This window comes from Myiozetetes cayanensis, unplaced genomic scaffold (genome assembly GCF_022539395.1).
Source record: "Myiozetetes cayanensis isolate MyiCay16 unplaced genomic scaffold, myiCay2020 scf5-8, whole genome shotgun sequence".
Taxonomy (NCBI): Eukaryota; Metazoa; Chordata; class Aves; order Passeriformes; family Tyrannidae; genus Myiozetetes; species Myiozetetes cayanensis.
The window spans coordinates 38,963,177-38,991,041 of record NW_026087742.1 but is presented as its reverse complement, the minus strand read 5'-3'; the positions used below and the strand labels follow the sequence as shown (position 1 = coordinate 38,991,041).

Genomic DNA, 27,865 nt, shown 5'->3' with positions numbered 1-27,865 from the left:
TAAGTTAGTGGTTTGTGTACTGTAAAACATCTATGAATTTCATTTGCTTATAGGTTTCTAGTTTGAAAGAGGAAACATTATATGACTCAATTCTGGGTGCCACACAGTCTCAGTGTGGTACAGCTTCATTTTTCTACTAGTTTGTCTCACACAAGTCCCATTCATACACCATCTGTTTCTCAGGCATAATTTGGCCTCAGATCTTGTCCACCAAGTCAAAGTTTCTACCATATTGCTATTAATTTGTTAGATGTTTCGCATGACCCTTTACCTGTCTATAAATCACAACCTATGAGGATACTGCAGGATGATCAAATCAGTCAATGGACATTTCAGTAACTGCAGTTTTTCAAGCTGCACTTAATAAACAAGGAGAAGTTATTTTTTCCCTGCAGTGGAAAATTAAAATATAACTTACAGAGACTAAGATATACTTTTTCTGAATTGTACATTTACTCAACAAATGCATTTATATTATCTCGCTCAAAAAAGGTCATATCAAATCCTATACTCTTTTATGAACTGTGCTCAGTATTTTTGGAGGATCTGATGAGAGCTATGGTATGTATCAGAGAAAATATTACTATTGCTTTCATGTGTCACATTGAATATCAGTCTCACTGATCTCACTAATAATACATCAAAGTTTCTTATTACGCTGTTTGTGTCTCATGACTAGCAATGTGTCCTGGGACAAAGCTGCCAGTGCCAGCTTTTCTACACAGAAAACATAGGCTTTTCATCTTGACTTCTGAATTTTAAATAATGAATTGCATTCCTTCCACAAAGAATGAAACCTGCTTACATAAGCATCATAGGTTGCACCAACCTGTATCCTCATTTGGGAACTGCACGTATTGAGCAGTGTCTAACACAATGGCTGCTAAGACAACATTCATATTAAGTGTGTTATTTACACATTTTTGAAAGTTGAATTGTTATAACTAAAAATGATTACTTGGGAAAGAACAAATGCAATTTTATTTGTTCCTTTCATTCAATTTTCTGCCTCTGTTTGGATTATGAATTTTTTGATCTTAATTCAGATGCTAGCAGATGAAGTTAAAGGACTATATATAGTTCAGTCAGGTTATTTTCAATGCCTTTTGGCTAAAAACTAATGAACCCATGAAATGATGAGCAAGGTGACTGTTCAACATTTGTGATCCTCTGATTTTACCTGAATTCAATTTTTCACCTTCTTTGATCTTTCTCTCACAAGTTTGAATAATTTACATTTGTGGAAATATAACATATACAGACATGGGATAAAAATCCCCTGGGATAGTTCTAAATGCTAAAAATAATAATCTTGCATAATATTCAGTCACAAATTTCAGTTTCTTCATCACGTTTTGGGTTCAACCTATGAGTCTTTTAATGGGAAATTGATATTTCCTACAAAATTAAAAAAGTGCCATCTTGCAGTGCTTTAACAGTTTCTCGTTTTATCCATTTCTGATGCAGTTCTTTGCTCACAGTCAGTTTACTGCTAAGAATGTGACAAGAGCAGCAGCTTGTAATTTGTCAAGACTCCTTGAGACTTCATTTATTTGCTTCGGTAGGTTTAATGCCTATCCAGAATCCCTTGTGTAGAATCCCTCCTATTGAACAAAATTCTCCACTTGCTAAGTGCAAAATTCAACTTAACAGCACATGGGTAATAATTCTGCAGAGCAATCTACCACAGAGCTCCACAGAGCGTTGTTAAGAACCTGAGGCATCAAGGTTCATTTTTTCAATCACACTGCTATGAGAATTAAAGCAGATGCAGAAAAATTTCTGAGCTTCCAAAATGTGCATTAAAACCAGGGCAGGTATTTCTTTTTTTCCTAGCAAGGTTTCAACATTATACTAAGGAACATTAAACCACAATCTACAACAAGAAGTTTCTGTCCTCAATATTTAAGGAGAAAGGAAAATGCTTCTAAAGCCCAGAGTCAAGAGTTTTAAAGCTGAATACATTTTCCTGCACTTTGTGTTCACCTAAGAGCCACTTCTTTTGTTAGATGAGCTGCTTTTGACCAATCTCTAAATTCTTATACCTTTTCCTTATTTTTTACTTAAAATGTGTATTTTGGAAATGTCAATACAAACCTTGATGTTTGTAATATTAACAGTGAAATGTTTCAGTTCCTTCTGTAATTAAACTGGTAGTTTTGGAGTAAAGCAAAGGCTCCACTAGTTCAATAGATGACAGCACTTTTGTAATTTTATTTTTTCAGATGCTTTTGAGGTACAATTAATTACATAGTTTTGATATTTTTCTCTACCTTAGAAAAGTATTTACCTGATTTTCTTTTGGCTTCCACATAAAAATTAGGCAGAATTTTGACATAATTGTCTGTTTTCAGAGTATCCTTCCCTTCAAATTCCTCTCCAAGCTGTCCCCCAGCCCTTCTTTCAACCAAGCACTTCCCAGATGGGAATGATGGGGCAGAGTGTCTGCCTGCAGAAGTCCTCACTGGAATAAGGTCTGATTCTTTGTTACTGTAGTCACAACATAGTGAAAGTTGATCCTTTAAGAACTACTGAGGAGGCCCAAACAGAGAGTAATTTAACTGTGAATGCTATGTTCTAATAATACTTAAGTTCTGAAAATATTAGATTTTATATTTAAAGAAGAAAATGCCTCCTAAGATATGCCACAGTTGGAAACTATAGTGTGGATTGAATAATAAATAGTAAACACGGTTAATACAGTTATTCCTGAACGTGATACACAGCTGACTTTTTTTTCAACATTTTTTCACTGGATAGTCATTCTGGATACAGGACCTAGGAAGAAAAGGCAGAAGCTCCGTGACTTGAATGCAGATGAAACCTAGGGAAGCTACTCACTTGACAAAGGGTTGGAATGTAGGGAAAATTATTTTTATTGTCAAAAATACAAAAACTGTAAGGAATTTGTTTCTCAAGCAAGGGGAAAATCTTACATCTGGGAAAGGGTTTCCAAAACTAAACTAGATAAATAAACAGTTTGAAAATTATCACAAAAATTGGAAAAGATGCTATGATGGAGGGAAAGATAATATAGAGAAAGATAAATCACATTTTGTTACACACTGAAAACCAAATGATGTCTTACATAGAGATTTAAAACAGGGAGAATGAACAGCTGTTTGGGTCATTTGAAAGGAAACAAAATGAACTCTCTAAACTACAGTCCTTTCTCACTTAATGTTCTTAAGTTAAGGATGAACAGAATGAAACAAAGTATAAAAAGAGTGTTACTCTGAATAGATACCCCGTGATAATACCCAAAGTTATCCTTCGGTTTTACTCAGTTTCCCTCACGTCACTGAGAAGGTAGCCATATGTACTGCTAAGGAACACGCCTGGGCTTTGGAGAGAAATATATTGTCCTTGAAGAGCAAAGCAACTGAAGACTGGTCATCTGAAAATTAATTCAGGTGATGCATCAAGGTAAATAGAAACATCTTTTTTAGTTCATTTACAAAATAACACTGGTGAGCTGAAAAGAATAGGAGTTCTCTGCACTAACCTGGAGAGGAACTACCAGCAAGGTAGAGCTACCTATTGCTAGGCCATTTGTGCAATCAAGCATTTTCAGGCCAAATGGATGACAGGGCGAAAATATGGTAACACAAGTTCAGTACTTATGAATATAGGCAATATGATTTTTATCTGTTCACAAATCTGTATTAATGGGAGTAAAGTAAATGCCATATAAATACCTTAAAAAAATTCCCATGTCTGAGTTTAACTTCAGTGACTTGGTAGAAGTCTTTTTTTTTTTTTTTAATATATCTTATTTCCTAAAATTATAACCCATTCCTGGATGACAGTAAAAAAAAAAAAAACAAAAACAAACGAAAACCAAAAATCAAAACCAAACAAAAACACCCAAAAACCCCAACACAAAAGTCAACATACTCATAAGCAAAACGCAGTAGACAGAAAAGGGTTAAATTAAAATTTATTAATTGCAGAATTAAAATTAAAATATAAAATGAGGATATGACCTGCAAATGAACAGTGCTCCCAGTTTTATTATCTAACAAATGTAAAGTCAGTTTTATTACACAGTTCTCTACACTCTGGGGTCCTGTTGGAACTGCCTGAATTAGTTCATTTCAATATTATGTTTTTACAGTGGCAATTTTTTTCATTAATATTGTAGGGTAAATCACATTCAATGGAACAGGAAGTCCTTTGCTAAGGAATAAATGAATTTTAATAAATAGGAATTCATTTACTGCTGCGGTTGCAAGTATTTCTTTTTATAGGCATTTTTATTAGACACAGGGGATTGTCTTCAGTACAAAATCTGGATTATGCTTTCTGGTATATGCTTTTATCTCAGTGTCACATGAAAGTGCAGTTGAGCCATAATGCAGAAGTCAAACATCAAGCAGGAATCATGTCTTAAAGGCAAAAGCATATGTGCTTAAATTCAACAGTCTGAATTGCACAAGTCTTTTAAGCTGACTTTAGAGTTCAGAATCACCGTGTATTAACAGAATATCAAGGAGGATGTAAGATTTTGCTGAGTGGGTAATCAGTGGACAACAAAGAACTATTGTGTAGGCACAGAATAAAAATGCCACACAAAACACAACAACCCAACTACAATACTCTGTTCCTTGCATGAGAAAGTGAGGAAGTGTTGAAAAACTCATTCGAGACAAATTCACCACTAAGAGGAATATGGTGATAAAAACTTCAACTGATTTATCTTTCTGAATGCTGCACTTAGCTCCTGAAGTACTAAGAATTTTAAGTCCCCACAAATACTGCTTTTCATTTGAAGTATATGCAGTACAGAGATAAAATAAATGGTGCAGTTTATAGCTAATTGCCATTAAACCCAAAACAGTGAAAACCAGCATCTCTGTTGTCATATAACTCAGAAAATGTTAGCACAGAGGGTCTTTTACTTCCCTTGTTTTTACCTAGAAAAAAATGTATTAGTATTATAATTCCCATTGCAAGGTTGTCAGACCAAATGAGTGCATATTGTGCTCCAAAGACAGGGATTTTTCAGAGCTTAGTGATGCATGAAATCAGAATAAGGGAATAAGGTGAAATCCTAGAACAAGGAGATAGGCTGAGAAAGATTAGTCTGCAGCTACAGAGATGTCAGTCATGAAGTCTGAATCATTTAGCGTAATTTCTCCTAAATCCACTTAAGATCTAAGATAAATTGAAGGTACATTAATGTATATATATATATTTAAGCTTTATTTAGTGGACAGTTTGCTTACAATATAAACAATTTCAGTTTCTGAGTTGTAGAGGTTTCTGCATATGTCTGAGTAAAACAGTATGCTACTTTCAATACCGCTCTTAGCAGCAAAGAAATGTGGCTTTTACACCTTGTTTTACTTTTCTATGAGAATGTAGGCTGCCTTTCTTTTGTAAAGAAAGATAGAGTTATCCAGTACAGCTTCTAAAACCAAGTTTTTTTAACATCAATTATATTCATTATTTGATTGTTAAAACAATCATAGTAGGGTTCGTGCTGCAGAGAAAATAAAGTCCTTCAAAGAAAGGCCTTATTTCTTCAATTCAATTCCTTTAGAATCCAAAAATGGTATTCATGAAAAGGTAAATTTTATGCAGAAAGGAAAATTTTGGGATGGAGAAGAATAAGCAGACCCATACCACAACCACAAGTGAGTCACTCATTATTAAGTTGTATATGAAAAGGTGATGCATGTCCCTGTTGTTGCAGTGCAGGGTCTTCACGTATTTGAAAAAACTACTGACAAACTTTTGTTGACCAAAAAACCCACAAAAAGTAAATGTGTTTAAAAGTTGTGTTTTAATGTATCAGAAAAATAGAAGTTGTCAATGGGTCCAAAAAATTTGCAGATATGCTGGTTTTGGTTGGAGTACAGTTAATTCTCTTCACAGTGGCTAGTATGGGCCTATGTTTTGGATTTGCTTTCCCTACTAAAATTTCTTTATCTCAATCCACAAGTTTTCTGGCTTTTACTCCTCTGATTCTTTCCCCTATCCTACAGGTGGGGGAATGAACGAGAGTGTGTGGGGCTTGGCTGCTGGCTGGGGTTAAACCACAGCAAAGTTCATCTTTGTATATAGGAGGGATTAAAAATTATCAAGATAGGGTGAGATTATCTGTAGTTTTATTTGGGCTTTTTCTAGTCTGTAACCTATTTTTACAATTTTTAGTGAGGGGACAGCTGTCTTTTGATATTTGCTAGACAAAAAGAAAGACTGCTTAGATTTGAATTGTGATAACTTTTCAGCCAAGCTACAAAACACCTTTTCAGTACTAAAATGAAAAACAATGAAGACTCAATGTTCCATGGACAGAAGGGTTTCTTTAAATATATATGTATATATATAATCACTAAATATATATCACTTGGACTAGTGAACTACACCAGAGGATATTCTTGGGGTTATGTAGCTGCTGTACATATTGAACAGTTAGGAAAATTTTGAGGATGAAAGGGAAAAGGATATGAAATTGCAAAAATACAAGGATAAAAAGACAAGATTAATTAACAGTTATGAAACAATAAAAAGTGTGAGAGATTCCTTTGAACAGCAGTAGTAGTCCTTATCAAGGACCAGTAATGCATAGATCTGGGAACACTAAAAGAGGTCATTCCTGCAAAAAGAACAAGAAAAGGATAGCGAAAGACCTTTCTGCTCAATGGTTTGAGATTTTTGTAAAACTGGAAAGCTTATGGAAGCTACATCAAACACCAGCTTCAGAATGTGCCTGTTGTGATATTGACATAACCATGCTTCTATCACACCATATCACCTTTTTATATTGGTACAATACCATATAATCACTTTTCAGACTGTTTAATGAGGGGATTTTATGCAATGTAACCTTAAGCCACACATGAAAATAACACACTATTCTCATATATCCTCCCAAGTTTTTAACAAGAAACTGAAAATTTTTAATTCTTTAAGTATGTTTGAATGGTTTCAGCACAGTTAATTTAATGACACTGTGGTAAAATTTAAATTATATGTTTCCCACCCCTAGGCTGATTATGTCTACTGTGAACATAGGCAAAGAAATAATAGCCAATAAGCATAATAAAAAAAGTGTACAGACATGACAGTAGGAGGGGAAATAAAAAAGCCTAGTAGTATATTAGGTCCAGTGAAGTGCTACCGATATTAAAGGTGGTGCTAATTTTACTAAATATTTTTTAACAATCTGAATAAAGTAGCATAGTAATTAACCTAGAAGCGCTTACTTGTTAAATTCGAAAAAAAAAGAAATTATTTGTTAAAAGGATTTAGCAAGAGGAAAATGGAAGGAAAGGGCAAGGTTGAGGAATGTTCATTAGAAGTCTTCACAGATATCAAATGCCTCAATTGCTTTCTCTTGCTAGAACGCTTTTTGTTTTTCAAGACTACTAAACGGAAGTCTTGGCATATTTTTAAACTCCCTCTGGGCATTACATTTACAATTCTTTTCCCTCTGACTTTCATTTATTTGCTGTAGAGACAATAGCTGTATGCAACCACTGAAAAGAAAATGAGAAATACAGAAATCTCAGATACATATGTAGAAAATCTACTTCCATGGAAGTCACTAACATCAGATTAATATGACTTTCACTGATGCTGGTAATATGCCATGGTAAAAATTGTGTTATACACAACTAGATCATATTAGAAATAGTTTCTTTCACAGTGTAAGTGAATTTGTAGTTTGTAAGCAGTGGTAGATCACTAATGTTTGTTTTTTCATAAATATTTTTAAATCCTTGCCTTCTCTCTATGATTTACTAGGGAGAAACATTTCATTTAAAGTTCTTTTAAACTAAGCCCAAGCCCAAACGAGAACATGAGATTGATAGTGTTAAAGACAAGGAAAATAACCTGTAATAAGTAACAGTATGATACTGATTTGTGTTACTATTGCCATATTACTTAAATAAAGGAATACTTTGGCTTTCTTATAAAGAAAAGGCATAAAATTTTCATGAGGAAATATGGTGTCTATTTTTCACAGTGAAGCAAATCTGGCCCTTGAAAACTGCAATGACTGAGGTTTTACAGTACTCAAAAATATGCAAAAATGCAAACACGACAGTTATCCCTTGTTCTGACCTAAAGTATCTTTTTGCTGGATAATGTTCAATTGCCCTGTATTGCTTAGAAATATACCACTGAGAGTGTTGATGGGATAGTAAATTTGTGGTCATTTATGGATTGAAGTCTGTTCATAGTTAGGTAGATGCCAAAAAGTCATTTGTCTTGAGAGAGTCATTATCTTTTATCATGACTCTGTGGATTAATTGTAGCATCGTTTTCTAGACTAATTTAATTCTTTATTCATTTTACTAATCCCATTAGAAAACCAGTCTCCATCATACTTCCTTTTTCTAGATAATGAATCACTTGTTTAAGTTTTTGCACACAATTTAATTTTCTTCAAAACATGTCCAGCTTTTTAAAAATATGCCTAGACTTATTCTTCTTCTCTGGGAGCAATTAGCATACAAATACTGACAGTCCATCGATTTTTGAGATTGACAGACTGGGGAATACCAGAATATAATATGAGAGATGATGTGAAAAGCATCACAAATTGGTTTTAAATTTTGAAACTTAATAATAAATTTCATAATAGCTACAAAGGTCACTAAATCTTGATGCAATAGATGATAAACCATTGAAAAGCCAGCCTAATTAATTCATATTTATGACAGATAAGGAAGAATATTCCCTGGAAAGGAGGCTTTCTAGTGTAAAATGAATTCTGGCAGCCCATGTGTAGATCTTTGTAGTCTCCACACAGACCATGGATGCTGACTAGTAGATCTAATAAAATATTGAAAATCACTTAAAAAGTAGGATAGTCCTTTAAAATGTTATAAATTAAAAGATATGGTTGAAGTACACTCCCATATTCTAGACTCTGGCAGAATTTCTCAATCTAAATCTTCTGGGTTCATTTCACAAATTTCCCACAATGCCTTGGGAATTTATTCTTCAACATTTTACTTCTTTCTAATTTGAAAATAGACTTGGTGCTTACAGACTTTAAACAGTTTATTGCTATATGGTGGCAGGCAGACAGAAGTTATTATTGATTATAAAACTAATTCAGTAATAATGCCCAAAGATTCTGGCTGTTTCCTTTATCATATTCTCTGTAAGAGAACATAAGTGAAGAGTGAGAGTTGCTTAAGAGTGTGACTAAAATCACTGTGTTATCAAAACTCATGTAATATGGTCAGTTAGTAAAACAATGCTGCTTTGGAGAAAGATGCTTTTTTGTGAAGGGATGATCTTGCCGTTTGTTTTTACTATTTAGTCAAGGTTATCATTGTTTCCCTTTTCTACTTTATAACCAGCTCTCTAATTCCCATTATGAGCCTGCCAGAGCTAAATTAGACCATGATTTATGCAAAAATTTAAAAGAAGTGACTTGCAGAACTCTCTCAGGAAGATTAGGGTTTCTGTCATGAAGTTTCTCTTTCTTAATGTCTTGAACATTTTCTCTCTTCACTACTTTTTGATCATTAAATTGCCACTTGGGAGTCTGTGGATCAGCTATTAGCATGAATTTAGGTTCCCAAGATTTTTAAATTAAGTTTCTTTTAAGGACAAATTACACTGAAAGTCATAGTGTGAAGAGCCTTAAGCAAAGAAATACCTTTAGGTCACTGACAACTTGTCATATTTTGCCTATGTGGTGCACAAACAGGCAGCTGTTTATAGCAGAAGCAGAAAAACGAATCATAGTTAAAATCAGAATTCACAAACTGTTTCCTCAAATGATAATTGGCTGAGTTATGTAAGCGGATATTCAAAGTACAGACAGCAGATCAAATATCTTTCATTATTAACAACTTAAAATGGTATGGAAACAACAAAAAACAAGAACATACAGGGTGGAACTCAACTTCCCAAGTATTTGTGTCTAATCTGTAGGTACCTGAAGAGATCCAAAACACCCATACCTGATGGATACTACAGAGTAATTATGCAAGACTTGCACTGTGCTACCAAAGAAGCTGGATGACAGTGGGGATTATTGTAGTGAACTGTGTATCTGTTTTCACACAAATAAATCCAATTTGAAATGAAAATTGCTAAGATGTGGTGAAACACTTCAAACATCAATCCAATGTGTGGAGACAGTTTTTCTAAAATAATGCATATTTCAATGCAATGCATTGTTACCTAAACACATGCTTCTAATTTAAACCAAGTCTTATTTCCCTAAAAAGAGTCAACAAGTGACTAAGTAGCTCTATAGCAGAGTATATGAAGCAATGGATTAAGAAGAAAAAAAATATATATATTGTCCTGAATACCATTCCTGGGAAGAAAGAATGACATTTCAGTTTAGAGAAGTCATGTAGGATCTTGTAGATAACAATTTACTTGGATATAAACCCATAATTTATTGTGGGAAATATTATCTTTTAAACTAATTAAAACTTATGAATGACCATTTTTGTTGGATATTTAACTGGGGGGGCACAGAATAAAATCTTCAAACTGGTTAATAATTTGCTCCTAAAGTTGGGTTAATTCCAAAGATAATTTTTTAACACCAGGAAAAAAAATATTATGTTTTCACTGACAAGTGAAAAGGTAGCAGACTGAGCTACTGTCCCATCTGTGTGGTTGATCACACAGATGCAGGAAAGTTTGTGTCAGGTGCAAGTTGAGCCTGGTGCAATTCAGGGACCAGTAGGCAAACTGAAAAATAATAATATGTCTCAGCATAAATTTCCATCCATTTTACATAAATATACTTGCTTTTGCCTTCACAGTGCACAGTCTTCAGTTTAAGCAAATGTTGAATACCACAGTTAGATGGAACTGAAATTCTTTTGGAAAGCTACCACCATGATTATGAAGAAAGCATATAATATATACCTATGTTACACAAAAATGCATGTTCATATTCAAAACTATAACACCATATGTTCTAACTAAAGCCCTTTGAATACAAATTGAATACAAATCTTGCCTGTGAACTCTTTTTTCGTTTCTGCTCTGAAACAGCCTTCTTTTCCTTCTATGATTTTTTTTCATAGTAATTAAACTTAAAAGCTATTAAAATAGGAACTTACAATAGAAACATTGACAGATCCTTAGACATAGTAGAGTGAAGAGTAAAACTGTAGTAAGAACCTGTCAAAACTGAAAATGAAGAAGTTTGAGAGACTAGACTATAAAAATATGTCCATTTCTAAGTTTTTGAATGATTATATTTTTAGATTTAAGCTCTATGTGTTTCCACTAATTGCGTAGCAAAGTGTTACAGACCTAGGCATACAGAGCAACTGCTTCTAGGAGGTCAAAGACTTCAGTATTAACTTGAAGGCAGGAAAAAATCAATAGTACCAGGCTTCCCTGTGTCTTTGTCTAATATTGGCATTTTGAATTTAATGTCCCCATAAAAGACCCTTTTCTTCTCTTTCTTTTCTCTGACTTCTTCTGCTGCTGAATGTTAGTGAAACATAACTGAAAGAAAACAAAACGGTGCAAACTTAGGTAAATACAAAATGTCAACAGCCTCAATTCACTCCCTCATGTATTGTTCCATGCAACTTGAATACTTTGCCCCCTCCAGTGGCTTTATTCTAAGTTTAGTATGTATAAATGATGATTCTCACTTAAGAGCACTGTTTATTGTTTTCTTGTTCTTCATAGGTCAATGTATGGCTTGGAATTTTATATCCGTATTATTATGAAGACAGAATTTCCTCATTAATATTTCTCCCTGGTTTTAATGTCTGAGAGCTGCACAAATATACATGGCTTCCCTTTTTCAGTATCCACTAATTTTATTTGTCATATTAAAGTACTGACTGTCAGAGCACTTTCGACTGATATCTGGTACTTTTTTGTTCAATGTACAGCTTCTACAGGCTCCTCTATGGCTGCAAATCAGTCCCATTGACCTTGGATGAATCACATGGTAAATGAAGACTATGCCAAGCAGAAAGTAACTTTGCAACATGACAATATACAATGGGCAGGTTTTGTATAAGTAAGTAACATCTCCACTTTATTAATTTTGATGGACTAGTTGATTTGGGACAGGTCTGAATGGAGAATTTTATGTGTCATGGAAGAAGCATTGTTAATAATTCATTATATAGCCATATTTATTATGGATCAGAGCCTCCCAGCTGATTGACACACTGATCAATTAACACACACACTGAAGGGAGGAAGAAAATGGACAGAGCCAAACTTTCTCCTTCTTCTTCTTCTTCTTCTTTTTTTTTTTTTTCTTTGCTGTAGGAGTGATTAACTGGAATAGGAACAAATATCCCAGACAGTCTGCAGTATTTCCATCCTTGGAGATACTAAAATCATGACTAGACCTTGAGCAACCTGTTCTAGCTGACATTACTCTGACTGGACATTTGGACCCGTTAATATCCAGAGCTCCATGACACTTGTTACTGTTCTGTAATTCTTTTATATAATTCAGAGAAAATTAATGAAAAAGTTTTTACCCGCTTATAATCAATAAAAACACCACTGTGAGAACTGTACCCATGAGTCCCAAAGGAACAAACAGCCTTCTACTTAATGACCAATGGAAATGTCACTTGAGATGACAGAATATATTTCTGTCAACCCACCTTTGGTTGTATAAAAAACACCTAAAGGGGTAGCATAGCTTGGAAAAGGTGGAACAGATAAAAACAGACCCACTAGTCAAGTCAAATTTCTTCTTTGTAGAGAGGAAGGTCTTTTTTTATTGATGTGACTAAAAGGATCAAATTTCTTTTCTGGATTTGCAGATTTCACAAAACTAAACCACAATGTGCACTTCAAACAAGCAGTTTAGAAGGAGAAAACCTGTGGCAGAAAAGAAGAAAATATATTCTACTGATCTATCCTTGCCCTTCCTCATTACTTAATTTTTAAATTACTATTATTGAATAGCTATTGGCTTAATGCTCTATGCAAAATCATCACATGACAGTTCCTAATTGTTTTGGTTTTTTTCCTGGGATAAATCAGCAGACTATGAAGAACACCCATTTTTAATGGCTATGGACACGCTTACTATGTTATTTTATTCCTTTTTTAAAATGCTTTAGAGAGTTTCTTCCAATGGTTCCTTCTCAGAGTCTCCAAAAAAAAGAAACACACATACTACCTCCACTGGCTTAGACTTTCTTTCACAAATCACTGTGGGCTTCCACTCCTTCTCTTCAAACAGACTGTATTATTGTTGTTTAAAGTATACTGTATGCAGAGGTAGAACTGATTTCCCTCGAAAATTATATTCCTCTCACCCCCATCCCTCTATAAACAGTAGATACTGGGGAACTGCTCTAAATGACACAATATAATCCCTGAACAGCTGACTAAAAATTAAGTTGTACACAACTCTATTTTTTCAAAGATCTGAAATTGTTCAACTAGCTTTTTATTTTCCTTTTCATCATTTCCTAATCTAGCCTCTGTCAAAACAAGCAAATATCAAAAGATAAAAATACCAAAATGTAGCTCCAGATCTATTTTTATAGGATTTTGACCTCAAAGTTAGTCTATGTTTGGACTGACATGAAGTAATTGATCTTGGATTAAAATGTGATTTACATGTGGAGAAATCATAGTGAGTTTTGTGGAGATGAGAGGAAAATGTTATGCAGTAAAAAGTGTTAATGGTGTAGGTACAGTATGGAGACTTCAGTGTCACAATATTTGATACATTCAGCTTCTTTGTAATGTCATGCTGTCATATTGTCAATTTATACTATACAACTCACACACGTTAGTAAAATGTTGTATATAATGCTGTTTTGCTCTCCCCTCTTCAAAAAGTCAATATGGCATTTTTCCTTCTCAGAACTAAACAAATGACATGAGATGAAAATACAGCACACCTGAATAGAATGGCTTTTGCAGCTAATGAGGAAAGATGCGCTCTCCTGCTCTCATCAGTATTGCAGAAATGAACAAAAAGGGCCTTGCTTTTATCTTCCTGACTAATGCCACACAAGTCAGTTTAAGTGGTTCATTCACAGACATTACCAGAAAGAGGACAAGATTGCTCCTTGTACTTAAAGACCATGTGCAGAGCGACAAAACTATTCACGTGTACAGATAAGCAATCTTGTAAAGTGTAATTACATCTGGCATTTAACCTGCAGTACTTAAACTACTTTTACTGTACAGAGCTGGATGCCACTTATTTAATCAAACATATTCTGTTAAACAGATGTGCTGGTGAGTACAGAAATTACTTGTATAATTAAATCCTATAATGGAATTTCATTTTCCTTCTCTGAATCATTTTAAAGCTATTCTTACATAGACTTCCATTGTGATCAACCTACAAATCTGCCTTATTAAAATTATTTCAAATGAATAAGCACATTCGATATTTTATGTGGTTCTGACCACTTCAACCTCCATGCCTTTGATGTTCTCATACACTAAATATGTAGTATCTCTACAGTATAAATGAAAGCCTTTTGAAGTTAATAACAGAAAACAGAGACAAACCTCCCCAAAATAGTAACACCTTTTCATCTGTCTGCATCTCTGAACAATGTAAAGATTTTTCATTTCAATATTGCAGAACCAATAAAGTCACTACTGTCAAATAAATCAGCATATGAAAAAATAATTATGTCATACACATGCTAACATATGCATGTTCTTGTCACTTGCTGCATGTTCATATCACATCACAGAATCCAACATGAAAACACAATATTTAGTTTAATGAATAGACTTCTGACCTCTTACTCTCCCTTAATGCTTTGTCTCCTTTCTTCCAGGTGATAGTTGGCTTTGGAGAGGCTTGTGGCTTGCACTCAATGACAACTTCTTGACCTTTGGTAACAATTATTGTTTTCCTCATTTGATTTTGTGGGAAAGTGGGAGCTGAAGCTGTTAAGAAGAAGTATGTTAACTCTACAGAAAACAGTCACAGCTTCCTGTTCCATTACGCTCTAATAGAAGGAGAAAGTAATAGATTTGGGTTTGGGGATCACATCTCAATTTGTGTCTTGGAAATTATTATTCCATAGATGAAATTTTAAAAAATATTTGAAATCAGCAACCAGGACTATATGATAGGTCTATAACTTAATCCAGTTATGGATTAATGAGAAGTCTTTCACATCAGCATATTAGAGTAAGATTGCTTGTGAAATGCAACAGCTTTTGAAGTTAATTAATCCAGTTGTTTTACTTTACACTTTCCCCAATTTTTTTTTAATTTCATGAAAAACCTGCTAGAAGTAAATAGTTTAAAATTAAAAGAAGTTTAAATTCCACAACTATCCAAAACACACTCTCCAGAGTTAATTCTCACAAAAAGTATTACTGTCAGAGAAATTATATTGCTTTCTGGTTTTTATATTTGTCTGAATAGTGAGAATTGAAAAGCGAGAATTTCATAATAGAAGATATTTAACCAGGTCTTGTTCTTGGTATTTCACTTTTCAAACAGCCTCATTCCTTACAAACAATAGCTAAACTAATAAAGGCATCACAAAATGACACTAATTACTGTGATTTCATAACAAGAAAGGACAATTGTTCTCAAGTAATCTCATTGGTTTGTCTTTTTCTTAAACTAGTTTTGCAAAACCGAAGCCCCCTATCTCAGCTACACTTACACTCCATTGCCTCAATTATGTAGGAACTTCCTACCATTATTTTGGTTAATTTCCAATAAGAGATATATTTATATGGACAATTTATTCAATTTTTGTCCCTTTAGTAAGGTAGAAAATTAAACACAACTGCTTCTTTAATATAATGTTATGGTTAAAATTTATCAGGGGTACAATTTCACAAGGGACAAAATGAAAGGCTAAATCTTACTGCAGTAATATACAGTGGTTATTTCTGATATTAAAGAACATCAAAGAAAGTGTGCAATTACCTGACATTACAGAGCAAAAGAACGTTGTAACCAATAGGGATCTCTTTGCTAACTGAATCATAAATGGCCAAGTGATGGAAAGGGAGCCATAACTGACCTTGGTTTTTAACTTTATGGTTATAAAGAAATATTTTTAGGACTTACCAGTGGAATTCTAATGTCTTCCAGGAAGAAAATAGTGGAGATGTACTAGATAGGTTATTCTCCAAAAGAGCCAAATTTTGGCTGAAGCCTTGTAAATTATTTCAGTAACTTCAGCTTTCTTATTCATTTGACTGGGAGTTTACAGGACTGATTCTCAGGTGTAGGTTTTGAAATTTGCCAGGTTTGAGCAGTGTAGAAGCCTCTAATCTCTGATATAACCACTGAATTATTTTGACAGACACCTGTCTTCGAACTACATCATACTCTAATAAAGATGATAAGACTTTTACAATTCTGTCTCACTTAATCCCATGGATGGGCTCTTATCATTATTGTCCCACTGTGTGTTACCAGAGTTTGCTTTAAGGAACACTAGAGTGTTGAAAAGACATACTTCAAGTTTTTCTTCATTAATTGCCTACTTCAGCTTTTGAATAATAACATTTTTACTGTATTTCCAGGTAACACTGTGTAGTGTATTTCTTTGTTATGAGCGATATTCACCCAGTTATGTAATTTCTAGTGTTCAGTCAGTTTTGGTGACTTCATAGGAAGTTTTTATAGCTTTAACGCTAAGATCATGCATAATTACCTTTGAATAACGGCCAATGTAGGCATAATAGTTTAATTTTAATACTGAATAAGTATACTTACTTTCTCTAAGTTTCATGTCTTGAACACATGCTTGAGAGAGTCAAAGATATTTTTCCATTTATTTGAACTGAAATAGCATTATATGAGAAATAGTACAAAATGTATTGAGTCAGTTATTTACAAAAGATAATTTTCAGTTAACAGAAGGCCCTATACTCTCTGGAGCAACAAAGGACACACATACAAATAACAAGAATTGAAAGGAACCATTTTTATCTTCTCTGTTGTTTAGACTGGTAGAAGCTGCTTTTTATCATAACAGATTAAGAAAAATGTAATTATCAAAGCCGGAAAAAGAAATAGTCTGTTGTTTTTCCATACTCACCTAAAATTTTCAGCTCAGCGCTGGCATAAATGGTGCCATACTTATTTTCTGCTAAGCACTGATACATTCCAGCATCTGAGAGATTCACACTGTGGATCATCAGAACACCATTAACCATCTCAATCCTGCTCTGTAATAGAATTTAAAAAAAGTTTAAAAATCATTCTATAAAAGCAAAAAGGCACTGGAAAATTGCTGTGCACTTTAAGGCAAAGGGACAAAAAAAGACCTGAAATAAAACTAGGCAACAAATTTCCTTGGGTTTACTTTTTTTCCTGTCATATAAGGAAACACAAGAACAAAAAGTCCAAAAATATTTAAAGGTAAATATTTGTCAGCACAAGTTTACCATTTCCAAAGTTTGCTTTTGTTTGTTTGTTTGTTTGTTATTAACCTTACGCACTTTTTAAAAGCAGTAAGGTTAATTCATCCTGAGAATTTTAGTAAAGCAAGAAGTCAGTTGTGGGTTTAACATACCTGATGATCTTCATATCTCTAGCAAATTTTGGTTTCAGCCATGGTATTATTTTCATATAAGTAAATATGAAAGATTGGTTGCATGAATAAGAATGAAAGGGTCTAATTGCATTCATCATTAGCGCAAATTTCTTATTTCAAAGGTCCACTAGGAGAAAATAATTACCTCAGCTGGAAAAGAAGGGGTATTAATAGCTGTTTTTAGAAATGTGTACTTCATGAAGCTCTATTATGAATAATTTGAACTGCTATAAAACAACTCTATGTTTTGTTATAATATTTGTTGTAGGTTAAAATTGATAAGGAATAAGTTGTTTGGGAATGCAGAGGAAACTGTGATAAAAATTCTCTCTGTTGTAAGCCCCCACCCAGTTCAAAGTGAAATTTAATTTGAAATTTCAGAGCCTGGTGAAACTAATGGTTTGGAAAAACAGAGACCTAAAAAGTAGAGATATTTAAATAGTTTCAATTTCAGGACTAATAGTTCCATCTGAAAAGACAGAAATGGGTAAAGTAAAGCCATATAACCTTATTTTCAATGCCTCACAGCTTCAAAAGTAAACTGTGCTTATGTTCCCTTTCTCATTGTTTGCATAATTGGTTGATATTCACAGATAGAAGTGACATTCGCTGAAAAGAAAGACATTACATCTTTTATATTCCTAAATTGTCTCTGTGAATTCATTTGCAAATGGAGACATTTTTTCACAGAATTGAACAGCTTTATTTTAATATGGAAAAAGAGATTAAATAAATTTACAAAACTTTTCTTTACTCTAGATAATTTGAGACTATAAAAATGGAAAGGTGTTAGGCAAAAACCCGCATCATGTGGGCTGACACTTTGATGATTCAGTGAGAGAAAAAGAGAATCTTATTTATGTCTAATTCTAAAATATATCAACTGACTGTAGTTAAACACTTTACATTCTAGGAGTCTTACATGGACCATTTTAATGGTCTTGATGGCAAGTTCTGTAACTTGCAGAGAACAAATGAAGTTGAAAACGTAATAGTAATTGTACTTTTAACATTAGCCTGCTAGTGATTTGCAGAGCATGATTATTTTTTTTAAATGTATTAAATAGCATAACAGCATAGTATAGTGTTGAGAGAAATATGAAGAAATTTGTTTCAGCAAATACAGCTGAGCTTTTACCATCTTTTTATACAGAAAGAAAAATAGATACAAATAACATGATACCACTATCTAAACAAAAAAAATGAACACATTGGAGATTGTTTAGATGTACACTATAGCACAGGCATAGCTCAGTAGATCCTATCTTTCAAATATTTCTGAACTACAATTCTCAACTACAATTACTATTCATGAATCAAGTTTTACATTGCTTGAGGTGATTCAGAGGGGACATGCATAAAAAACCTGTCTATACTGTATACTAACACCTAAGAAACTAACACAGAAAACAGTGCTTTTCAGTGCTTTAACTGATTTTATCATAATGAAAGGAGAAGCATTCAACACACTAGGTGACTCCTTGTCAACTGTACCTGTGGCCAGAGAGGAACTCCATTTTTCAGCCAGCTATATGTAGGCCTTGGCTTTCCAGTGGCTTTACATTCCCATCGGAGCTGATCTCCACTGTCTAATTGTGTATCATTAAGTTTCTCCACCCAGTGTGGGTAGGCTAAAAGAAAAAAATACCATGTTAGAGTCAAAGCATACAAACTCCTAAGTCTCCAGCTGATGTGTGAAGACCTAATCAATTAAAAAGTTTAAATTTCTAGCTTTTACTAAGCTTACCCTAATCTCAAAACAAAGCATATTTAAACAAAGAGACAAAACAAAAAGAGACATTAATAAAGCTAACCAAACTCCATAACTTTAAAGGAAATGTGGTAATGGCACTGGTAATGAGCAGTAGCACGATGAAGAATAGAAATCTGCCTGATTTAGTAAGGTCCAATGGATTAAATTGCAGTACTATATATTAATGCATTCATGTTTGGTAGTAGCAATAGAGCATTTACTAATTTACATGAACTAAGCTATTCATAGTGTGGTAAAGAGGTTAATTGTCATAGACTCGTTTTTATTTAGCTAGAAATAACTGGGAATTTTGTAAGGTACTTGCACATATTTTTGTTAAAATGTCTTGAGTTAAGTTCATATTTCAAGGGAGAAAATCCTTTTATTTTTTTAGGCATAGAACCCATGAGATTTCCAGCATTCATCAGGAACATAAATTACACACTAAGTCAATGTCAAAACAGTCTTTTTTTAAAGGCAGACAATTGTTAGGTGTATATGTGACCAGTAGTAAATTTCATTAAATAATCCACTAAAAAGTGAGGAATATTTTTTGCAGAAAAGTAGAACTTTAAAGCAGTAATCAATCACATAGTTATACATAGGATCTTATAATTTGGAAAACACTGTATGATTTAGTGAGGAACTGAGCATTCATATGCAGAAAAAAAAAGTGTGTTTAAAAGCCAACTTTTGGTGTTGACACTGTAGCCATATAATTTTGTATGGTACAGAGGATGATAGATGAAATTAACTAAATTAATGATAATAAATGTTGGATTGGTTTTTGTTCAGGTGTTTTTTTACTGTTATTTTTTATTGCCACTGTTTGGGTTTTTTTCCAAATTGCAAAGAATAAGTAGCTCAAAAGGGATGTAAAATTCTCCCACTTGGTATGAATAGAAGTCCAGATCTGTCACAACAGTCTCGACTTCAAACGACAGATAATTGATGATGTACTTAAACATGGGGAATTGAGTTTAAAAATAAATCTTCGAATCTAGCTGGCATTTGACAGGCCACCAATCAAAGACGTGAGAAGATATGAAAAGGCATGACAGGTGACTAACTGCTTGTAGCTTACATCCTGTGCATGGATGATAAAGAAAGTGAATGAGGTGTCTATCATTCCTAAGAAGGGAATAATCTGCTTCAGAGTCCCTGACCAGACAGTTGTCAGAAGCTGGAAACATATCAGAAGAAGAATCACTCATTTCCTTTTTGGTAGAGGAGAAAGAGAGAGATTGACCCAACCTCACTCTCAAAATGAAAACTAAAAACCTCTGTGTCCTTATTCTTCTTATTACAGTGAAGGTAACACATGAAATTCTCCACATTTGCTCCACTGGCTGAATCACTTTTTTCTTGAGTTTCTGCAAAAATCCTCAGTAAGAAATAGTTTGCATTAGTCCCTGCTCACTTGGTGTCTGCTAATTGTCCTAAAAATATAATTCAACTGCATTGTATAGTTGATACTGTTGTTCTCTTTTTGAGTGCTACAGTATGAACGAAAGAATCATTCTGAGAAACAATTGTTTCCTTTGAAAATGAGTACATAAACATGATTCTGGAAGATGAGACAGTTAATGTGTAACTAAAAAGTCATTAAAGACAGACAGTGGTACCGCAAAACCATGCAGTTTCAAAGAGGTGCTAATCTGTTCCTATTTATATTTAATTATTTTAATTATCTTGTTGTTCTGTGAATTCTATTACTTGATCCAAAGCATATCTAGTCCCATTTTTCTTAGTTGAATTTGAGCTTATCATGAAGCAGAGCAACCAGAATTAAAGGATGAACATTTTTACACCGAAACAAAACTGTCTCCCCAAGCCTGGCTGGGCAAGGTGTCCTCTTCAGAGCTGCCACTCTGCTTTCTCTGTGTGGCTGTCTTGATAACACAGTCATGGCACAGGTTTTCTTCTAAAAATACAAGCTTGCAAACCACAGTGGTATGACTCATTCTAAGAACACTCTTTTTTCATTAGTTATTTCAATCCTAAATTTTCTCCTCATAGCCTAAATGGCCTTTAGAGTAATATTTTTCAAGCTGTTGAACTTGCCATCAGTGCAGGCAATGACAGATTCCCACCCTTTTGAGAAGAAGGTATCAAAACAATAAGTAGATGTAGCTGGAATAAAACTAAACGCATGATTAAGAGGAATACTTCCATCACTTTTTGGCTGCTGTTTCTCTCTCAGTGTACTCCTTACTTTTTCACAGAGAATTCCCTTTCTGTTCATTAGCAAGACTGACTCTCTATCAAATCATAATACTTGCTCTAAAATCCTATTAACAGTTTAAAAATTAAAACATTTAACTGGATGTACAACCTTTGATTCAAGGTACTGGTTTTGGGTTTTTTAGGAAAAGTGTGGTAACATCACCCTGATACACATGTATGCAAAGAAAACTTAATTCCATAATCAGACTTTATTTTAATTACAAAATATAAATTCTAAGAAACATTTAAACAGATTTCAAAATTAGCAAGTCCTTTTTTCCTGCTTAAAAATGCAACATTCATCTTGGAAAAACAGGTGTCTTCCTGTTTTTTATTTGTCCAGAGAAGAGTTTTGGGGTAACTGTAAGAAGAGAAAGATGTGTTTTATTGCTCAGTAGTCTTTATGAGTATTGTACCAGAGCTTTACACAGTGCTTCAGAGATTTTAAAATCACTATCCAAAGCTTGATTTATTTTGTGCTACATTTCTGCACCTGTTTATTCAAGGATGTCAAAATGTTTTACAAACATCAATTGGCAATAAATCTGCAAGTTTACAGGTCAGTTTTTGTATCCTCTGTGCAAAATGAAATTAAAGTACAGAAAATTCAAACAGCTTTCTCAAATTTTAAGCAACTTTTTGACTGAAAGAAAATTAAGGACAAAATTTTGCATAGAGAAATGACTTTAAATAATGTCCTAAAATGTGAATGAGTTCAGAGTTTGGAGTGAAAAAATTATTTTCCTGAGTATGAGAACAATTGGGAAGATTAAACTAGGAAAAGAATAGTGAGAAAAATAAGTGAGAAAGACAAGATAGCACATTTAAAGTGAATGTACAGTTTTGAAATAAAACCCCTCTTATCTACCCAGTTTTACTGTATGGGTCTTACCTGTAGCGAACTTTTTTTTTTTTTCATACAGTTTTTATAAGGAAGTAATGAAATGTTTTTTAAAATCAAGATGGTCTGTTACACTGCATTACAGAATCTTCCTGCACTCAGCTGTTTGTTCCACTCCTGTGCTATGGCAAGCCTCATATGCTGGTCATGGGGCACTGCTGTGAGCAGGATGAGGGAATTGATCCAACCAAAAGAAAAATGGCTAGAAAAGTGTTTTTGTAATCTGCTTCACATCACCACCCCCTGCCGAGCCTGGCAGTAGTGAGTAGGTAACACAGAAGAAAACCCAAGAGGCTCAGAGTGAGAGTGGAGCAGGAATTGCACAGACTAGTGCTTACCATTGGGGAAATGCTGCTAGTCAGGATTTGTGGAGGGACAAAAAGGTTAATGGCAAAATTATCCACAACACATTTTGATTTTTGTACTCCCCTCTATTAATCAATTTGAGCTTCAATAACATTTCATGGAAACTTAGAGGATGAGCAGATCACTTGGGGGAAAATCTCACCTCCCAAAATAGGTTGCAATGCGTATGAGGATGTCTCGCATTTTAAAAATTATCATTTTAATGCCTACAACTGAATTTCCACTAAGTGCTGAGACTATGATAATACAGAATTGTCAGCATCCAAAACACTACTTTCAGAACAACATCCAAAGTGTCAGCTGTATCTGGTAGTCATGGTATATCTGAATTGCAGCATCAGGTAAGAAATGAAAAATCACTAGTTTGTGATTAAATGTGACTAGGCAGGTAGACTGGGTGTTCTGGGCTTTCTCCAAAATATTCTGTGGCGACCCAGATCAGATGCAACTGACAAAATGAAGAAGATTCAAACAGACAGTGAGTGAGTTCCTACAGAGATATGCAAATTTTGAGACCTCAGTACGACAGCTGGTCCTACAGACTGCTCTGAAATTTTACAAGAAACCTCTGGTAAGGAATGACTGCCCACATCTGAATTTCTGAGCCAAAATAATTGTCACCTGGAGGAATAAGATGTTAGTGAAAAGACAGTGAGCTGAAAGGTAAATAATTCATGTTGACTGTTGTTATGAACAAAACATACAGCAGGAAATGCCATTTCAAATAATCCCCCAAATCCTGCCAAATCACCTGTTAGGAAAGAAAGGTGAGAATTTTGTAAATTAACACTTGGCTAAACTTTGTTCTTCTAAAAACTTTCTCACACAAATTCTTTTATACCCCTGGAAGGGGTTGTCAAGTTTTGTAGGCCAGTGAGACATTAATGCTGTCTGCAGGAGCATTGGAGGCTGTGAATGACTCTATGGGGAGTATTTTATGTCAAGACCAAGGAAAGGCACTCTCAGGGTCTAGTAAAAGTTTGTACTTCTTGTCCTGCTGTACTGGAGGTCACTGTCAGTGTTTTCCATCTGGTAGCCCTCTGTAACCTCATTCCCTTCTAATGCAGACAGGTGAAACTTGATAATATACTAGTCTCACATATCTCTTAATCAGAGGAATAAGACAATCTGAAGTGGACTCCCTTCCTCTAATGTTAAAGAAGTTGTCCTAATATTTTTGCAAAAAACACCAATAAGTAAAAATTGGCCTATTCATTAAGGCAGTGACACTAAAAATATGATTTAGACAATAGTGAAATTTCGTATTTCTCTCTGAAAAGTAGAACAAAACTGACATTGAAAATGTATTCCATGTATTTGAGTACCAGTTTTATTTCTGCTCAAAGCAAAAACCTCATGAGAGAGAAAGAGTTGTGTAGAGCACTACATCAATGTTACAGATCTACACAGTGCTCTTGAACAAATCATTTCAATTTACAACTTCTTTATTTCTCTCTTGAATAGCATCTTTTATATTTCCTTAACTCTGAAAAGGAGAAGTGGAGATAATTATAACACCTTTCTAAGGTACTTTGGCATCTAGTGCTTCCACAGGTCTAGAAAACAGCTAGAAGTGTATGATTTGGGACACCTTATCGCTCAGAGGATTTTTTTTCTTTTTTTAATTTCAGACGTTTTAAGAGATATTGTAGAAAAAGACAAACCACTAAATATCTCTGGCCCTCAGGTTCATTGCAGGAGGTGCTATACTTTCATGGAAGTGAATTACAGTAAGAATTTGTAATACCAAAGAAATATCACTGGTGTATTGGCACAGTAGGAGCCTCAGAGTAGGTCCTGGGCTTTGACTGCTGCTTTCAGTAAAAGTCTTATAAAAACTTTGCTGCAAGTGCAGTTTAGATGACAAGTCTGAAATGGAAAGTTCAAACTATCATCTTAACCACTACATCATTTTTCCAGCATATACAAAAAAACCTGAAGACAAAATCCTGCCCTGGGCTCTAGAGGGATGAGAATGAAAAGCAAGAAAAGCATCATCCAGAGATATGCTGATACTCACTAAAATGAAAAGAACTAAGATAAAGGCATTGGAAAGCTGAAGGAGGCAGACAAATTGATTATGGACCTAGAAATATTGACATGTGCGGAAAATAAACTAAAGTCTACAGTTATCTGATGAAAGTGCATAACAAAGACAGAGGGCTCTGTACAGTTAGTGATGGGGAGGAAGCATTAGGAGCTATGGGCTGAAATCAAGAAAAGGAAAATAAAATTGATGAACAGAAGAAACTCTTTCTTAGACATATCTGTTAGCTTAAGGACCTATCTAAACTTCAGTGATTGGAAGTCCACTGACTGTGATATCTAAAGACAGAAAACAATTCAGTCTGAAAGATTTGTTGCATGATCTCCTGAAGAAGACTGTTCCTGCTAAGTATTTAAGGTTGTAGCATTCATGGAATAATAGAAATCAGTATAACTTTAGCTGAAAAGAAGTAGGTGAGACTCAAGCTTACATTTGACATATGCAAAATTTTGACTTTTAAGTATTCATAGTATGTTTTATACAGGCTTTTGTTTCTAGACTCTAGGATGCAACAACAATATTATATAAAATTCATGGGATTTATTTTTAATTTCAGGGTTTTTTTTTCTTTTTATGCTCACTCAAAAAATTTTTAGAAATATTAATCTAAGAAAATGTTGAACACTTTTTGAAATCAAAACTTTTGGAAATTGTGCATCTTTAGATTGAGAATTTTCTACAAAAAAGAAACACTTCTCCAGCTCTGATCTCCATGCAATGAACTTGACAAAATTCAGCACCCAAACACAACAGAGGTGAAATGTTAATAAAAGTGTGATAAAAATCCTAAGAAATTTCTAACATTGTTTTCTAACAGATGCATCATGTTTAGGTTGCATGTCATTATTATATCAGGACTAAAAGAAACAGACTTTTAAAATTATAGCTACAGTTTTTAATAAAAAAAATTCCATAGTCATTCAAATATGAATTTGTATTTAAGTCAGTTCTTTAAGGGAATCAATGTTATTTATATATTTCAGACTTTAATGCAATACTAAGGAATAAAAATACATAGCTTAATTCAATACTGTTTTTTGTATATTGATACCTGATATCAAGGTATCTTGTTTCTACTGGACCTTGGAATGCTTCATGTGTAGTTAAACCCTTAAAGTGTGGACAAAGCAATACTGCATAATATTATGTGCAGTTATACTTACTGTACACTTGTAGCTGTCCTCTGAAGACATTTCTTCCACGAGAATTTTCAGCCTTACATTCGTACATTCCCGCATCCTCTAGCTGTACATTTGGTATTTCAAGCACAGCTTGGGATTTTCTCAGGCGGGCTTTGCTTGGATTATGACCATTAACTTTCCTCCAAGAGATTGTTGGAACAGGGCTGAAATATTTAGCAAAATTACTGTTAGTACTCAGAATATAGATTCTGTTATCTGGTAGTTTAAACACTTAATAATCTAAGTAGTAATAAAATATAACCACAATTAAGGTTCATATAATGGTTGATATACCTCAGCTTTCTATAGGGAACCCTTAATAAATGGATTGCTACATGGGATGTGTCTATTTCATCCACAAGGGAGGCTAAATTTTTATTGAGATCAAGTAAATCACTTAAAATACTCTCTCTAGAATTTCTTTAGCACTCTGTGCTTTACTCCTGAACACTTCCTCTCAATAGGCCAAAGAAAATAACAACTTCAAAACCTGGGTGAATTTAGCAAATTCCAACACATCCCAATTTTCCTACAATGAAAATTCAGTTCAGGAGATTGATCAGTGATAATGTCCGTCTAGGTGGGGGATTTCAATACCACTCTTTCTTGGATAAATTAAAAAGTGTCCAAAGGTTTGGAGACCTTTTTTGTTACAATATACTTCAAGTTGCAAAACCAGTTGTGTAAGAAGAATATATTAATGGCCTTGCTGCTTCTGGCTCATAGAACATGTTTGCTTGCAGGAGCAAAAGGGCTTTTCACTGTAGCTTGCTGTTCCACACAGGTCTATGTGGAAACTGGGTCATTTACGTTCATACTCAAGGAAGAAATGGATTAAATATTGGTTGCGCTCATAAAGCTTTCTTTTTAGCCCAAACACTCATCAGTCATTGTGCACCTATTGGGCTTTTGGGTACAGACAGGAGGGGGAAAGTACTTCCTAATATAGATTCAAATTCAAAACTGCTATGAATGACTGCCATGATTTGCTAAACTTCTACTTGCTTCAACTATACGAAGCTGCATTAAAAAGATCACATTTTCCTCAGTATTTCAGGGTGTCCAATTTAAGAAACAAAAACCACAGACATGGCAACTAAAGTTTGGTTATTCTTCAGCCAGTTAGACTCAGGCTGTGAGTTACTGGAGTCATACTCAAACTTGCAAACAAGATGCTCTGATTTCTAGTACTTTATAGAGGTTCAGAAAATTCCCAGACTTGTGGTTGGATATCAGAAGATCTCTCTAGTTTTCTGTCCTGAATGTCACATCGCACTGAATTTCATTGAGCCTGTTAACATAATTACCTTCACAAAACCAACATATAGTCCCATATGGAATGTATCATTACTTCCCTTATCAGTTCACTGCACTGATTACTTAACCTGACAAAATGTACTTTATTATGAGCGTGTGTGTATTCATCTCTGAGACATGGCCCTCACAAAAGCTCTCTATTCTTGCAAAATGATCCTTTATCACTGTCCCCCCCAGAAGAAACACCTGTGTGAAAATTAAATAGTATTTTTCTTTTTCCTTACTAAACAAAACAGGTTTAACTCTTATTCTTCAGCTCCCCAATTATGTATATAATTTTCTTTTTATAGATGTTTGTGGATCATATGATGGGTGTAGATTGTATATTATCTTTATTTTTTCTCTGTCATCATAAGAACTTGATAGCTTTCTCATTTTTAATCCTAAATTACTTTCTTGATGACTGATTTCAAATTTGGTGTCCTGTATGTTTGTTTTGAGGACTCTTTTCTGCAACTTGTATGGTTCTAATTTATAAAGTTTGCTTCCTATTAGAAGTTATTTTACATACTTTCAGTTAGAAGATTAAAAGAACTTCCCATTCTTATCTGACTGAAGTTCTTCAAGAGGTTCAATTCTAAATACAAAGGATAA

The 27,865-nt window shown here is 34.1% G+C and overlaps 1 protein-coding gene across 1 annotated transcript in view; it reads right to left on the bottom strand.

Annotated features, from left to right (window-relative positions):
• The window catches only part of CNTN5 (contactin 5), a 590,743-nt gene that overhangs the window by 95,001 nt on the left and 467,877 nt on the right, over positions 1-27,865 (bottom strand). Inside the window, 4 exon segments of the mRNA XM_050333940.1 lie at positions 14,706-14,856; positions 16,983-17,112; positions 18,975-19,111; positions 25,937-26,118. Of these exon segments, the coding sequence (XP_050189897.1) occupies positions 14,706-14,856; positions 16,983-17,112; positions 18,975-19,111; positions 25,937-26,118 (600 nt within the window).